This window comes from Mirounga angustirostris, unplaced genomic scaffold (genome assembly GCF_029215605.1).
Source record: "Mirounga angustirostris isolate CCGP_5_RB_7025 unplaced genomic scaffold, mMirAng1.0.hap1 SCAF_1, whole genome shotgun sequence".
Classification (NCBI taxonomy): domain Eukaryota; kingdom Metazoa; phylum Chordata; class Mammalia; order Carnivora; family Phocidae; genus Mirounga; species Mirounga angustirostris.
In genome coordinates this window covers 143313978-143329589 of record NW_026991709.1, presented here as the reverse complement: position 1 = coordinate 143329589, position 15612 = coordinate 143313978, and the positions used below count along the sequence as shown (strand labels likewise).

The window sequence follows — 15612 nt, the reverse complement described above, 5'->3', positions numbered from 1 at the left end:
CCTCGGGGTCACAGAAGGACCGGGGGTGCCTGAGGGCGGCAGAGCTCCCAGGTAATGGAGCAGGGAAGCCGGCTGCAGAGGCGGAGCCCAGGCGCGGGCCCTCAGCTCGGGGTGCCCATAAACCGTGATCCGCGGCCCAGTCGGGCCCCTGCTCCTCCAGCAGGGACCCAACAAGCGGCAGATCCGGGGAGACTCACCTTCCTCCCCCGGGAGGAGCCGCGCGGGAGTGCACCGCAGGGATCTGCTGGGTTTGGAGACTCCAGACCGGGTCGGGTGCCAGAGATAGAAACGCGCGGTCACAGGCCGGTTGAGCACGGAGTGCGGCCGGAGACCGGGGAGACGGGAGTGACTGACGGCTTTTCTCTGGGGGCTCACTGAGGAGCGGGGCCCCGAGTTCTCGGCTCCTCCGGGGCGGAGATTGGGAGGCCGCCATTTTCACGCTCCGCCTCCAAAGCTGTACGGAAAGCTCGCAGGGAACAAAAGCCCCGGAGAGCAAACCTGAGCAGATGACTTAGCCGGGAGGGGGCAAGGGCGGGGCAATTCCGCCTCCGGCAGAGACATTTGGAAACCACGGCAACAGGCCCCTCCCCAGAAGATCAGCGAGAACAGCCAGCCAAGACCAAGTTTACCGATCAATGAGAACGGCAGAACTCCAGCGCTAGGGGAATACTGCACATAGAATTCACGGCTTTTTTACCATGATTCTTTAGTCTTTTAAAGTTAATTTTTTTTTTTAACTGTCTTTTTGTCTTTTTATTTCTTTTTGAATTTTTCTTTTTCCCTTTTTCAAACAACATCTTATCAATCCCTTTTTTTTAAAAAAAAAACATTTTTATTTTTCATTTTTAGAGTCATATTCTATCCCTTCATAGTAGTTACCCATATTTTTGGCTTATATATATAAGTTGTTCTCTCTTTAAAATTTTGAGATGGTTTCTTCTAACAGATTAAAATATACCCTAAATCTCTAGTATATGGTGTTTTCTATTCCCCTGCCTGATCACATCCTCTCCCTTTTTTTTTCTTTTTCTTTTTTCTTTTTTAAATCTTCTTCTTTCTTTTTCAAACAACTTCTTATCAATTCCTTTTATAAAATTTTTTATAATTTCCATTTTTACAGTCATTTTCTATCCCTTCATCATATCAACCCTTATTTTTGTACATATATCTTTTTCTTTCTTTAAAATTTTGGGAGACACTTTCTTCTAAAAGACCAAAACACACCCCAAATCTAGTGTGTGGCACTGATCTATATACCATATAGATCATATTTGATCACATTCTGGTTTTTCTTTTGTTGTTGTTGTTTTGTTTTGTTTGTTTTTGTTTTTATCTTTATCTTTTTCTTTTTTTTTCTTTTTCTTTTTTCTCTCTTTCCCCTTCTTATCCCACTGCTTCAGGTCTTTTCTGATTTGTTTAGAGTATATTTTCTGGGGACGTGGTTACTCTGCTAGCATTTTGTTCTCTCATTAATCTATTCTCCTCTGCACAAAATGACGAGACGGAAAAAATCACCTCAACAAAAAGAACAAGAGGCAGTACCGACTGCCAGGGACCTACTCAATACGGACATTAGTACGATGTCAGATCTAGAGTTCAGAATCATCACTTTAAAGATACTAGCTGGGCTTGAAAAAAATATGGAAGTTATTAGAGAAACTCTTTCTGGAGAAGTAAAAGAGCTAAAATCCAACCAAGTAGAAATCAAAAAGGCTATTAATGAGGTGCAATCAAAATTGGGGGCGCTAACTGCTAGAATAAATGAGGCAGAAGAGAGAATCAGTAATATAGAAGATGAAATGCTGGAAAATAAAGAAGCTGAGAAAAAGAGAGATAAACAACTACTGGATCATGAGGGCAGAATTCGAGAGATAAGCGATACCATAAGACGAAACAACATTAGAATAATTGGGATCCCAGAAGAAGAAGAAAGAGAGAGAGGGGCAGAAGGTATAATGGAGCAAATTATAGCAGAGAACTTCCCTAATTTGGGGAAAGAAACAGGCATGAAAATCCAGGAAGCACAGAGAACCCCTCTCAAAATCAATAAAAATAGGTCAACTCCCCGACATCTAATAGTAAAACTTACGAGTCTCAGAGACAAAGAGAAAATCCTGAAAGCAGCTCGGGAGAAGAGATATGTAACCTACAATGGTAGAAACATTAGATTGGCAACAGACCTATCCACAGAGACCTGGCAGGCCAGAAAGGACTGGCAGGATATATTGAGAGCACTAAATGAGAAAAATATGCAGCCAAGAATACTCTATCCAGCTAGGCTGTCATTGAAAATTGAAGGAGAGATAAAAAGCTTCCAGGACAAACAAAAACTAAAGGAATTTGCAAACACAAAACCAGCCCTACAGGAAATCTTGAAAGGGGTCCTCTAAGCAAAGAGAGACCCTAAAAGCAACATAGACCAGAAAGGAACACAGACAATATACGGTAACAGTCACCTTACAGGCAATACAATGGCACTAAATTCCTATCTTTCAATAGTTACCTTGAATGTAAATGGGCTAAATGCCCCAATCAAAAGACACAGGCTAACAGACTGGATTAAAAAACAAGATCCATCGATATGCTGTCTGCAAGAGACTCATTTTAGACCCAAAGACACCCCCAGATTGAAAGTGAGGGGGTGGAAAACCATTTACCATGCTAATGGACACCAAAAGAAAGCTGGGGTGGCAATCCTTATATCAGACAAATTAGATTTTAAACCAAAGACTGTAATAAGAGATGAGGAAGGACACTATATCATACTTAAAGGATCTATCCAACAAGAAGATCTAACAATTGTAAATATCTATGCCCCTAACATGGGAGCAGCCAATTATATAAGGCAATTAATAACAAAAGCAAAGAAACACATCAACAACAATACAATAATAGTGGGGGACTTTAACATCCCCCTCACTGAAATGGACAGATCATCTAAGCAAAAGATCAACAAGGAAATAAAGACTTTAAATGACACACTGGACCAAATGGACTTCACAGACATATTCAGAACATTCCACCCCAAAGCAACGGAATACACATTCTTCTCTAGTGCCCATGGAACATTCTCCAGAATCGATCACATCCTAGGTCATAAATCAGGTCTCAACCGGTACCAAAAGATTGGGATCATTCCCTGCCTATTTTCAGACCACAATGCTTTGAAACTAGAACTCAATCCCAAGAGGAAAGTCGGAAAGAACTCAAATACATGGAGGCTAAAGAGCATCCTACTGAAGAATGAATGGGTCAACCAGGAAATTAAAGAAGAATTAAAAAAATACATGGAAACCAATGAAAATGAAAACACAACTGTTCAAAATCTTTGGGATGCAGCAAAGGCAGTCCTAAGAGGAAAGTATATAGCAATACAAGCCTTTCTCAAGAAACAAGAAAGGTCTCAAGTACACAACCTAACCCTACACCTAAAGGAGCTGGAGAAAGAACAGCAAATAAAGCCTAAACCCAGCAGGAGAAGAGAAATCATAAAGATCAGAGCAGAAATCAATGAAATAGAAACTAAAAGAACAGTAGAACAGATCAACGAAACTAGGAGCTGGTTCTTTGAAAGAATTAACAAGATTGATAAACCCCTGGCCAGACTTATCAAAAAGAGAAGAGAAATGACCCAAATCAACAAAATCATGAATGAAAGAGGAGAGATCACAACCAACACCAAAGAAATACAAACAATTATAAGAACATATTATGAGCAACTCTATGCCAGCAAATTAGATAACCTGGAAGAGATGGATGCATTCCTAGAGATGTATCAACTACCAAAACTGAACCAGGATGAAATAGAAAACCTGAACAGACCTATAACCACTAAGGAAATTGAAGCAGTCATCAAAAATCTCCCAAAAAACAAAAGCCCAGGGCCAGATGGCTTCCCAGGGGAATTCTACCAAACATTTCAAGAAGAATTAATACCTATTCTTCTGAAACTGTTCCAAAAAATCGAAACGGAAGGAAAACTTCCAAACTCATTTTATGAGGCCAGCATTACCTTGATCCCCAAACCAGACAAAGACCCCATCAAAAAGGAGAATTACAGACCAATATCCCTGATGAACATGGATGCAAAAATTCTCACCAAAATACTAGCCAATAGGATCCAACAGTACATTAAAAGGATTATTCACCATGACCAAGTGGGATTTATCCCTGGGCTGCAAGGTTGGTTCAACATCCGCAAATCAATCAATGTGATACAGTACATTAACAAAGGAAAGAACAAGAATCATATGATCCTCTCAATAGATGCAGAAAAAGCTTTTGACAAAGTACAGCATCCTTTCTTGATCAAAACTCTTCAGAGTATAGGGATAGAGGGTACATACCTCAATATCATAAAAGCCATCTATGAAAAACCTACAGCAAATATTATTCTCAATGGGGAAAAACTGAGAGCTTTCCCCCTAAGGTCAGGAACGCGGCAGGGATGTCCACTATCACCACTGCTATTCAACATAGTATTGGAAGTCCTAGCCACAGCAATCAGACAACAAAAAGAAATCAAAGGCATCCAAATTGGCAAAGAAGAAGTCAAACTCTCACTCTTTGCAGATGATATGATACTTTATGTGGAAAACCCAAAAGACTCCACCCCAAAACTGCTAGAACTCATACAGGAATTCAGTAAAGTGGCAGGATATAAAATCAATGCACAGAAGTCAGTGGCATTCCTATACACCAACAACAAGACAGAAGAAAGAGAAATTAAGGAGTCGATCCCATTTACAATTGCACCCAAAACCATAAGATACCTAGGAATAAATCTAACCAAAGAGACAAAGGATCTTTACTCAGAAAACTATAAAATACTCATGAAAGAAATTGAGGAAGACACAAAGAAATGGAAAAACGTTCCATGCTCATGGATTGGAAGAACAAATATTGTGAAGATGTCAATGCTACCTAGAGCAATCTACACATTCAATGCAATCCCCATCAAAATACCATCCACTTTTTTCAAAGAAATGGAACAAATAATCCTAAAATTTGTATGGAACCAGAAAAGACCCCGCATAGCCAGAGGAATATTGAAAAAGAAAAGCAAAGCCGGTGGCATCACAATTCCGGACTTCAAGCTCTATTACAAAGCTGTCATCATCAAGACAGCATGGTACTGGCACAAAAACAGACACATAGATCAATGGAACAGAATAGAGAGCCCAGAAATGGACCCTCAACTCTATGGTCAACTAATCTTCGACAAAGCAGGAAAGAATGTCCAATGGAACAAAGACAGTCTCTTCAACAAATGGTGTTGGGAAAATTGGATAGACACATGCAGAAGAATGAAACTGGACCACTTCCTTACACCACACACAAAAATAGACTCCAAATGGCTGAAAGACCTCAATGTGAGACAGGAGTCCATCAAAATCCTAAAGGAGAACACAGGCAACAACCTCTTTGACCTCAGCCGAAGCAACTTCTTCCTAGAAACATCACCAAAGGCAAGGGAAGCAAGGGCAAAAATGAACTATTGGGACTTCATCAAGATAAAAAGCTTTTGCAAAGCAAAGGAAACAGTTAAGAAAACCAAAAGACAACCGACAGAATGGGAGAAGATATTTGCAAATGACATATCAGATAAAGGGCTAGTATCCAAAATCTATAAAGAACTCATCAAACTCAACACCCAAAGAACAAAGAATCCAATTAAGAAATGGGCAGAAGACATGAACAGACATTTTTCCAAAGAAGACATCCAAATGGCCAACAGACACATGAAAAAGTGCTCAATATCGCTCGGCATCAGGGAAATCCAAATCAAAACCTCAATGAGGTATCACCTCACACCCGTCAGAATGGCTAAAATTAACAAGTCAGGAAACGACAGATGTTGGCGGGGATGCGGAGAAAGGGGAACCCTCCTACACTTTTGGTGGGAATGCAAACTGGTGCAGCCACTCTGGAAAACTGTATGGAGGTTCCTCAAAAAGTTGAAAATAGAGCTACCATATGATCCAGCAATTGCACTACTGGGTATTTACCCCAAAGATACAAAAGTAGGGATCCGAAGGGGTACGTGCACCCCGATGTTTATAGCAGCAATGTCCACAATAGCCAAACTGTGGAAAGAGCCAAGATGTCCTTCGACAGATGAATGGATAAAGAAGATGTGATATATATATACAATGGAATATTATGCAGCCATCAAAAGGAATGAGATATTGCCATTTGCAACAACGTGGATGGAACTGGAGGGTATTATGTTGAGTGAAATAAGTCAAACAGAGAAAGACATGTATCATATGATCTCACTGATATGAGGAATTCTTAATCGCAGGAAACAAACTGAGTGTTGTTGGAGTGGGGGGTGGGGTGGGAGGGATGGGGTGACTGGGTGATAGACACTGGGGAGTGTATGTGCTCTGGTAAGCGCTGTGAATTGTGCAAGACTGTTGAATCTCAGATCTGTACCTCTGAAACAAATAATGCAATATATGTTAAGAAAAAAAAAAGAAGAAGAAGAAGAAGAAGGTAGCAGGAGGGGAAGAATGAAGCGGGGGAAATCGGAGGGGTAGACGAACCATGAGAGACGATGGACTCTGAAAAACAAACAGGGTTCTAGAGGGGAGGGGGGTGGGAGGATGGGTTAGCCTGGTGGTGGGTATTTAGGAGGGCACATTCTGCATGGAGCACTGGGTGTTGTGCACAAACAATGAATCATGGAACACTTCATCTAAAACTAATGTTGTAATGTAAGGGGATTAACATAAGAATAAAAAAATTAAAAAAAAAAAAAAAAAAGAATCTCACGATGCAATCATCCTAGTTTATTCAGGTGGTCCCTAACTCAAATGACAAATATCCTTATAAGACACACAGAGAGGAGAAAAGAAAAAGGTAATGTGAAGATGGAGGTGGAGATTGGAGACTTGCGGCTATAAGCTAAGAACTGCCAAGAAACATCTGGAGCCAATGGGATCTGGACACATCAAGCTTTAGTCCTGACTATACCCTAAAGACTTCAGAGGAAACAAGGTCCTGCTGACACCTTGATTTTGGACTTCTAGACTCCAGAACTGTGAGATAGTAAATTTCTGTTGGTTCAGATTGTGGTAATTTGTTACAGCAGCCCTAGGGGACAAGCTCCATGGGAGAGAGTTCTGGGGGAATTGAAGGAGCAAGGCCATTCTGTCAGGGGTAACCATGATGGCTGGAGCATTACATCTACACAGGCAGGTATGGGACAGCAGTCAGGTTCTCACTGGAATTTCTCTGTAAAACCTAGGCATTTTTGGCCTCAGGCTGTATCATTCCACTAGGCATTACCAGTTAGGACATCCCGATCATGGACTGTTTATTTGTATGTCTCCTCAGTTGGATTGTGTACTTCTAAAGACCAAGAGCCTTCTTTTCTTCTCTCAGCGGAAATTATTGAACAATTGTTATGTGCTCCACTCTGTGCTGGCCGCTGATATAAAATACCAGGTAACACATAGCTCTTGCTTTCAAGATGCAAGCAGATCTTGGATGGTACACCACTTTGCATTCAACTAACGTATGCTGAATGAAGGAAAGAAATAGGGACAAAAAAGCTTGCAGGAGTGGACGGATTATACTGAGAAAGCCTGGGTGCAAACTGTAAACTTGCATAAGATACTTATCTCCATTTCCTTAGCTGCAAAAATGGGGAAAATAATCCCTACTTCATAGGGTTGCTAGGATGATTACCATATACATATATAATGTTATTAATGAATGAGAATCTAATGTTCCAGCAAAGTTTCAGTGTATCTATCTGTGCCCAAAAAAGGTAATACATTCTATCTTGCATCAATGATATCTAGTACTTTTCTCATGTATTTTTACTTAGTGTGTCATTTGATTTTTCTCCAGCTTCCTAATGTAGGCAGGACAGGGAGGGGAGGGGTCTCAAGTGGGGCACAAGAGCAGGAGACTAAAGTCACAGAAGAACAGGGTGGTGGATGGTGAAGCTAGACTAAACCCCAAGACTGCCTGTCTCCCAGAACCCTGTATTTACCACCACAGCCATGCCAGGCACACTGAGTGAAAACAGTCCCTTCCAGGATATGGGGTGGTCTGCTCACAGTTACAGATAAATATGACTCATTTTCCTCAAGAGTCCATTTTGCCCCCAAATTTGGGGAACTCTATGTCTGCAAAATATTACATCAGGGCTTCATTTTAGAGTAGAATGGAAAAAAAATGATCATTATCATCCTAACAACTAGTGCTTATGTGCACCAATCTCTGTTCTAACCGCTTTTAAAATAGGAACTCTATTCTTGTAGCAATTCTTACTATTCTCACAGGTAGGTTCTCTCACTTCCCCCATTTTACACATTAAGAAGCCAAAGGAATAAAACGGTTAAGAGGCTTGCTCAAAGTCACATAGCTAGTTGGTAGCAGAGCTGGGATTTGAACCAAGGGGGTCTGGCTCTAGAGGTCCCAATTTTAATGATTTTGTTATGAACAATTAGACAAAACATGAAAATTCAAAGGCATTTTATCTTTTTTGATGACCCGATGGCATATGGGCTATGGTTATTCTGTTGTTTACTGTGTGACTGCATACAGAAGTGATTTTTTTTTTAAGATTTATTTATTTGACAGAGAAAGACACAGCGAGAGAGGGAACCCAAGCAGGGAGAAGCAGGCTTCCCGCCGAGCAGGGAGCCCGATGCGGGGCTCGATCCCAGGACCCTGCGATCATGACCTGATCCGAAGGCAGACGCTTAACGACTGAGCCACCCAGGCGCCCCTACGGAAGAGATTTTTAAGGACCACTTGTGTGTGTGTGTGTGTGTGTGGCGCACACGCATGCGCACGTGCATGAGTGAAAGAGAGTGAGCATTTCACAGTGTGTGCAATTTTAGCTGGATTAAAATGGGAAGACTATTAACAAGTTATTTTTAAATGCAGCAAAGATCAGGAGCGGTACTAGAATGAAATTCCGCGGTGTGAGGCTGATTGGCAGGCCATGTCATGTGGGAAAGTTCATAATCTCGTCTTTATCAGCACAGGTTGCAAAATGCCTGGGAGCTGTGGCCCCAAACCCATAGTCTGGAGCTATAATTATTCAAGAAAAAAAAAAAATTGGAAATGTGATAAGCGACGATTAGAAGGCCTATTTCAGGAAGAAAACTAACAGAATGAGCAGATGCCAATTGCGGCGACTTTTGTGAACAAGGGTGGACAGACTGGTTGAAAAGAAAAGTTTCCTGTCTGTCACCTAGGGGAGGGATTTCCCTCAGGACCGCAGCGTCAGTGTGTCATCTGCAAAGGGAGCTTACAACAAAACCCACTGCCATAAAACAGAACCTCCTGAGCACAAAGAGTGCCTGCATTCAAAAGCTGGTGACCAGTGCAAGAGCCCGCGTCCCTGCTGAGGGCACTTGGAGACTTACTGCCAGCCAGGAAGGCTCCTGACCTTGCAGTAGCCAGCACTGAAATAACCCGGGCAAAACGGAGCCTGCGAAGGGGGTCAGAAGACCTTGGCTCCTGTTTTGGCTGAAGCGCTTGGGCTGGAGCCCAGAGTCCATATGCCTTTGAGGAATGACTCTCTCTCTCTCTCTCTCTCTCTCTCTCTCTCTGTCGGCTCCCTTATGGCCAACTCCCTCCCCTCCAGTGCAAACTGTGTTTTCCTCTTCCATATTTTAGGCTAACAAAGAATCAGGATCTGGAGCATGCCAGAGGCTCCCCCATCCTGTCTTACACCAGCTTTATCTTGTGTTCAAGGAGGGAGTGTGGGCTCTGGAATCTCATTGCTTCAGTTCAAATCCCAGCCTAAAGATTGCTAACTGTGGGACTCTTAGGAATAGCTCACTGTCTGCCTCAGCGTCCTCATCGCTAATATGGAGGTAAGGCTACCTCGCAGGTGTGTGGTGAAGATTAAAGCAGATAAAGAAGGTAAAACAGAGAATAGTGTTTGATGCTTCTGAATACCAATACATGTCAGTGATTAATACGGATTCACATTTGTGAAACCCTGGGCTTAAGGTGTTTTTTTTTTTTTCCTCCTACTGCATGTTAAAATAAAAATAGACCCACTAAAACCATGTTTTTAAGGGTTGGCACAATCTGAAGTCATCTCACGTACCAATGTACATTTTGCCCATTAGGCAACGCTGTCCACACATATTCATTCATCTTTCAATCGTTCTCATCAAGGCTTTAGACAACATTTATCATGTGAGTGGAGAGCAAGTGGATAATAGAGATGCCTCCACTGAGCAAACAGATCCACGGCAGAGAGATGAGAACAGTGACCATGCCATATGTAGATGGAATAGAACATTTCATCATGGTGCGGCCTCTCATTCCACTGGGCAGGCCAGTTTCCTCAGGAAACAATACAAGGTGGAGAAAAGCACCGGGCATGATCCCAAATTATTATTCCAAATTATTCTAAATTCTAGGACAATTTGGCCTTGCACCCAGATTCTGCATCTGTGAGACCCTAGGCTTCTTTCTTGAGTTCTCTCAGCATGACTTCTTGTCTGTAAAATGGGCACAATATCTACCTCAGGGAACTAGTGGGGGATTAAATGTGATGACACAGCAGGTAGTGAATGAGCGTTCTCCTCAGATTGTCAATACACGGGGACAGAAATTTCCCTGTTCTACAGGTCTGTAGCATGTGCCCAGATCTCTTCTGTGTTATAAGTGCTTCCTAGGGTCTACCTCAAAATCTACCTCTTGGTGGAAGCAGCCACTGATGTACTAAACCAACTTAATGTTGGCCAATATGCGTTGCAGGCTTTCCAAGTTCAAGACAATTCCAAAAACGTTTGCATGTATTCCATCACAATGCTCCTGTATAGGATGAGACCTGTTTTACATATTTTACCTATTTTACATATAATTAAACTGAGGCATGGAGAGGGTAAGTTATTTACTCAGGTCACATGGCTGGTAAATGCTAGAGCAAGTAACCACTAAAATTGCCAAGCTACTCGTGAAGATAGGACGAAACTTCATGCCCACAGTAGTATAGGACAATATCATCTAGCTCGGTGATTCTCAGCTGGGAGCAATTTCATCCCCTAGGGGACATTTGGCAATGTTTGGTGACATTTTTGGTTGTCACAGCTGTGGGGTGGGTGCCAGGAACTCTGCCTGCAATGCATAGAACAGGCCCATTCCCCAAACAAAGAATTATCCAATGCAGAATGTCAGTAGTGCTTAGGTTTCTAAACCTCAGCATTATTACATTAAATATTTAGAATCTTAACTATTTAGAACTCAGTTGATAACTTAGAAGAAACCATAGAATCTCTCAGATTCCAAAACAGGTAGCCCAAAGTTCGGGCAGCAAATTATATACATTGTTACCAGAAACCCTTCCAACAATGACCTGGAACCAACTGCCTAAGGCACATTCATCTGGTGATGCAGATAAACGGATTAAAATCCCCAAGCAGGATGCTGTGGCTAAGTAGAAAGGAAGAGGGAGGAACTATGACACATGACAGAAATCAAAAAGATATAGTCAACGGCCTGCTATATGAGGGAAGAAGATATAAGAAACAGCATGAGCTCTTAGCAGCAGCGTTGGTTGTGCCAAGCCGTGGAAGAAGCAGTCATGTGGATGGAGGCCGTTCCTGGGACAGGCAAGATGGCGGCCGGGAGACGTAGAGACTTCATGCCCCGGCCACCAATGGCATCTGCTACATCTCATATTATGGATCTTTTTGCGATTGCTTTTTTTTGTTGTTTTAAAGGACTCGAGACTGTCAGTTGAAGGAGACAATATGGGAAATTTGGAGAGAATCTGTCTTGTGACTTTTCCTGCATAAACTGTAGAATAACCAAGTTTTGAGGTTAAATGGCTTAATTACGATGAATGGGATCAGGAGGCAGGAAGCTGACCTGAGTATTTTTGCTTTATTCCATCTAATAAACATTTTATTTATATAAAAGACAAACAATGCATAGAATGAAAATAAGTGCTTGAGACATTTGATATAAGAAGAGTATATAGCATTCACATTCCTATTTTAATACATGAGTACTGCTGAAGTGTTCCATAAAAGAATAAAACTTTCCCTTTATGTATAGTAGTAAAAAAAAATCAGTATTTTTAGGAACTACAGAATGTTATTCCTTGGTCTTTTTCTCGACAAAGAAAAAAGAAATAAAACAAGCCACAGTATCATCTGACACTACATTCCAGTTTAGGCTGATGACCACCCAGAAGTGATAAAGCTCTTTTGAATCTTGGAAAATCCCATTAATGGACCAGTATTCTAGAAATTCACCACTAGAGGTCGATGAGCAACAGCTATTGGGACAGCATTGACAAGCCCTAAGGTGCATGGAATTTCTGGGCACTTCCATGATATTGCTGGCAAGCTGTCCTGAACTCTCTCAGCCCACACCCACTGAGCAAGGTGCCTACGAGGTTCACCTAATCCCAAATCTCAGCGTATCTGCTAAAACTTCAATGAGATGAGATCTTCCAAAATCCAAATGGAACTGATCTACTCACTGCCAGTCCTCTCTTAGATTCCTATTTGGCTGAAAATAGGTAGCTTCAAAAACATTTTAGAAAAAGAGATTTTTTTTGCAGCATTAACACTTATTTGTGGATTAACGAGTTCCTATGGAGTACTAAAGCTCATTCCTTGTTCTTGCCCATGTGGACACAGACTTTCTAACTGCAAATGGGATTCTTGGGTCCCACATTCAAGTCCTCGCTGGCAAATCCTGCAAAGGGCGGGAAAGCTGGTATGGTGGAGAGAAAGATAACCGTGGCAAAAGCTTCTAGGTAAGAGCTGCCCTCCTTAATGCAGGGGTGGGGGGGAAAGCTCTTAATATATAGAAAAAAATAGATTTGGTTTACCTGGGACCACTTAGAGGGGGTCCCCTTCAGTCCAAAAAAAAAGACCAACTTTAAATCTTAACACCAGACTAGGAAAAAGGAGGGACTCGAACTCATATAGCCAGAGAATGATTGATGGAAAGTACATTTCTTACAAAAGGCCTTGCTTAGGGGCGGGTTTAATTCCCAGACTGGGGTGGGGCAGGCAGTGGAAAATGCAAATGTTTACATCGAGAAGTAAAGCAGCTTTATAAGTGTGTCCACACCTTTGTTTTTTGAGTAATGAGGACCGGGGAAACGTGAAAACCATCTGCTATCTATCCTCACTTGTGGGATCCAGATTTTTTTTTTTTTTTTTCAAAATCTCCAAATATTTAAAAAGTGGCTCAATTTTGTCAAACGCCGTTCTGGCCAAGCAAAACACATGTTCAGAGTGCCTGAGGAAACAGTTCTGACCATGGCAGAATCCTTCTGACTAGGCCAAAATGTACCTGAGCATTCAGGAGCCCCAGACAGATGGAACCCACGGGTGTTTGCATAGAAAGCTAGAGATTCGAACTAAGCCTGATGAGAAACCCAACACAATGAACCCCGCGGGGGAGATTTGTTCCCTTTAGGGAAAGTAGCATGGGAGAATAGTAGCATAGGTACAGGGGCAGGGGGTAGGGGGTAGGGGGTAGGGGGTAGGGGGTGGGGGATGGGGATTAAAGGAAAGAAAGAATGATCTCTCCTTAGTAGAATATGTGGCCATTTCATAAGTGGGGAAATTTGTCCTGATTTTTATGCCTGTGAAGCCTGCGAAGGTAAACAAATGGGGCTCAAAACTTTTAAGCTCTTAGAGATGGGGACAGGGTTTCTGAGCTGGTTGAGGAAGGTGGCTCACAAACCAGATGTGGGCTTGAAGCTCAAGTGAAAAGTCCAGGAGACACAGTGGCACACAGGAACCCCAGAATCTGGTCCCCAAACAGTGTGACTATAATTGGCTCCATAGCCAGAAAAGGACCCCCCCTCCCCCCCCAGCCCCGTGCAGGGAATTATTATTTTGCAAAAGCGAGTGCAACGTGGCCACAGCAGGCTCTGAGACTCGGAGCCCCCTCCTAATGCAGAGCCCCCACCTCGCGGAGGCAGAAAACCAGCGCACGTGTTGGCTGTCAAGTGCTAATTAGCTGTCACGGATCCCCTTCCTTCTGTGCCTGGTTCCGGAGCTCTCCAAACAAACCAATTTCTCGGGATGTCTGATTTTATTTTCCTTGTCTCTTTCCAGAGTATGGCTGTATATATATAGATATAGACATATATAGATATATATAAAACAGAGCTATTCCATATTTATATACAGGCATTAATAAAGTGCAAATGTTATTGGCTATTGTAAAAATCAGTATCATTTCCTGAGGAAGTGCTAACACAGCTTATCCTATGACAATGTCAAAGGCCTAGAACGCTTCATGTCACCCACTCCCGGCTGCCGGCGGTGCTGCTCAGCCCCGCCGGCTTCCAGGGAGGGGAGCGACCCCCGGGCTTCCAGGAAGCATTGCTGCAGGTTCAGGGGCAGCCTCCCGCTGCCTCTCTTCTTTGGTGGCAGGGCAGCCTCTCCAGCCGTGGGCCAGCCTGCCCCAGAAGAGCTATTTGGTAGTGTTCGGCGAGCCATCTTCCGGGATCTTCTCCTCGGAGCAGCTCCTCCCTGAGAGCCTGTCCAGGTGCTCCAGTTCGCTGAAGCGCTCCGCCACGCACTGGGCCGTGAGCCGGGCCTCGGGGTCGTGGTCCCAGCACTCGGTCAGAGTCTCGCACACCGTCTGGATGCCCTGCAGCGGGGGAGAAGAAGGCACCGACGCCCTGAGCTGCCGGTCTGCGGGGCCCCGCGGCCCGCAGGGCGGCCCGCTGCCCTTGCCCCTGCAGGGCAGGCCGGCTGCCACAGAGCCTGTGCGTGCCCACGTCCCGCGGAGCACCCGCCGGGGCCGGGGGGCAGCCGCTTGCCTGGGGAGCCGAGGGGCGTGCACTGTCCTGGAAGCCCGCCGTACCCATTTGCTCTCGGGCGCCACTTGATCACGAGAGGCCGTGAAACGGAGAGCCGGCACGTTTGGGCACAATGAGGCCTCTCCGGGAGCCCCAGTACTGGAAAATTCCCATGAGGAGCGGCCCCTAATGCCCTGTCACCCCTTCCTCATTCTTTTAGAGCACTTTCTGGTTTTCTTGTTTTCGGTGGTTTTGGGTTCATAGCAAAATCAAGTGGAAAGCACAGAGGGTTTCCATATACCCCCCCCCCCCCGGACATCTTGCATCCGTGTGGTAGATTTGTTCCAATCAATGAACCAACACTGACACATCACTCCCAACCGAAGTCCACAGTTTATGTTGCGGTTCGTGTTAGGGGTTCTGACAAATGTACAATGACCTGTACGCACCATTATACTATCCCACACAGTAAGTTCCCGGCCCTAAAAATCACCCGTGCCCCACCCCCCTTCTTCTTCCTCCCTCCCTTGAGGCCCTGGAGACCCCAGATCTTAATGCCTCTGTGGTTTTGCCTCTCTAGGGTACCTTATAGTTGGGATCGTAGACGCATTTCTATTTAAACAGCACCGAATACCGCAATCAGAGCGAAGTTTAGGCTTTAGTCTGGTTTTATCTGGTGAAGTCCAAGCTTCCAACTGCTGCCAAGGGTGGTGCCCGGGGCCCCACTGCCCCCCAGCAACATCAAGCTGCACTCCAGAAGCAGCTGTTTTGTGGGTTAGCTGTACTTAGACTCTAGGCTATGTCAGAGGGTTTAGTCCAACCCCGTGAAGGCCCCATTCGAAAGGCCC

General features: G+C 43.7%; 1 protein-coding gene across 1 annotated transcript in view; it reads right to left on the bottom strand.

The window, feature by feature from the left end:
- Window positions 1-11852: 11852 nt before the first annotated feature.
- Window positions 11853-15612, bottom strand: part of TGFBR2 (transforming growth factor beta receptor 2) — an 89905-nt gene continuing 86145 nt past the window's right edge. The window contains exon 7 of the mRNA XM_045903925.3: window positions 11853-14613. Within this exon, the coding sequence (XP_045759881.1) occupies window positions 14434-14613 (180 nt within the window). The 3' untranslated portion in view covers window positions 11853-14433. The remainder of the gene's footprint in view (window positions 14614-15612) is intronic.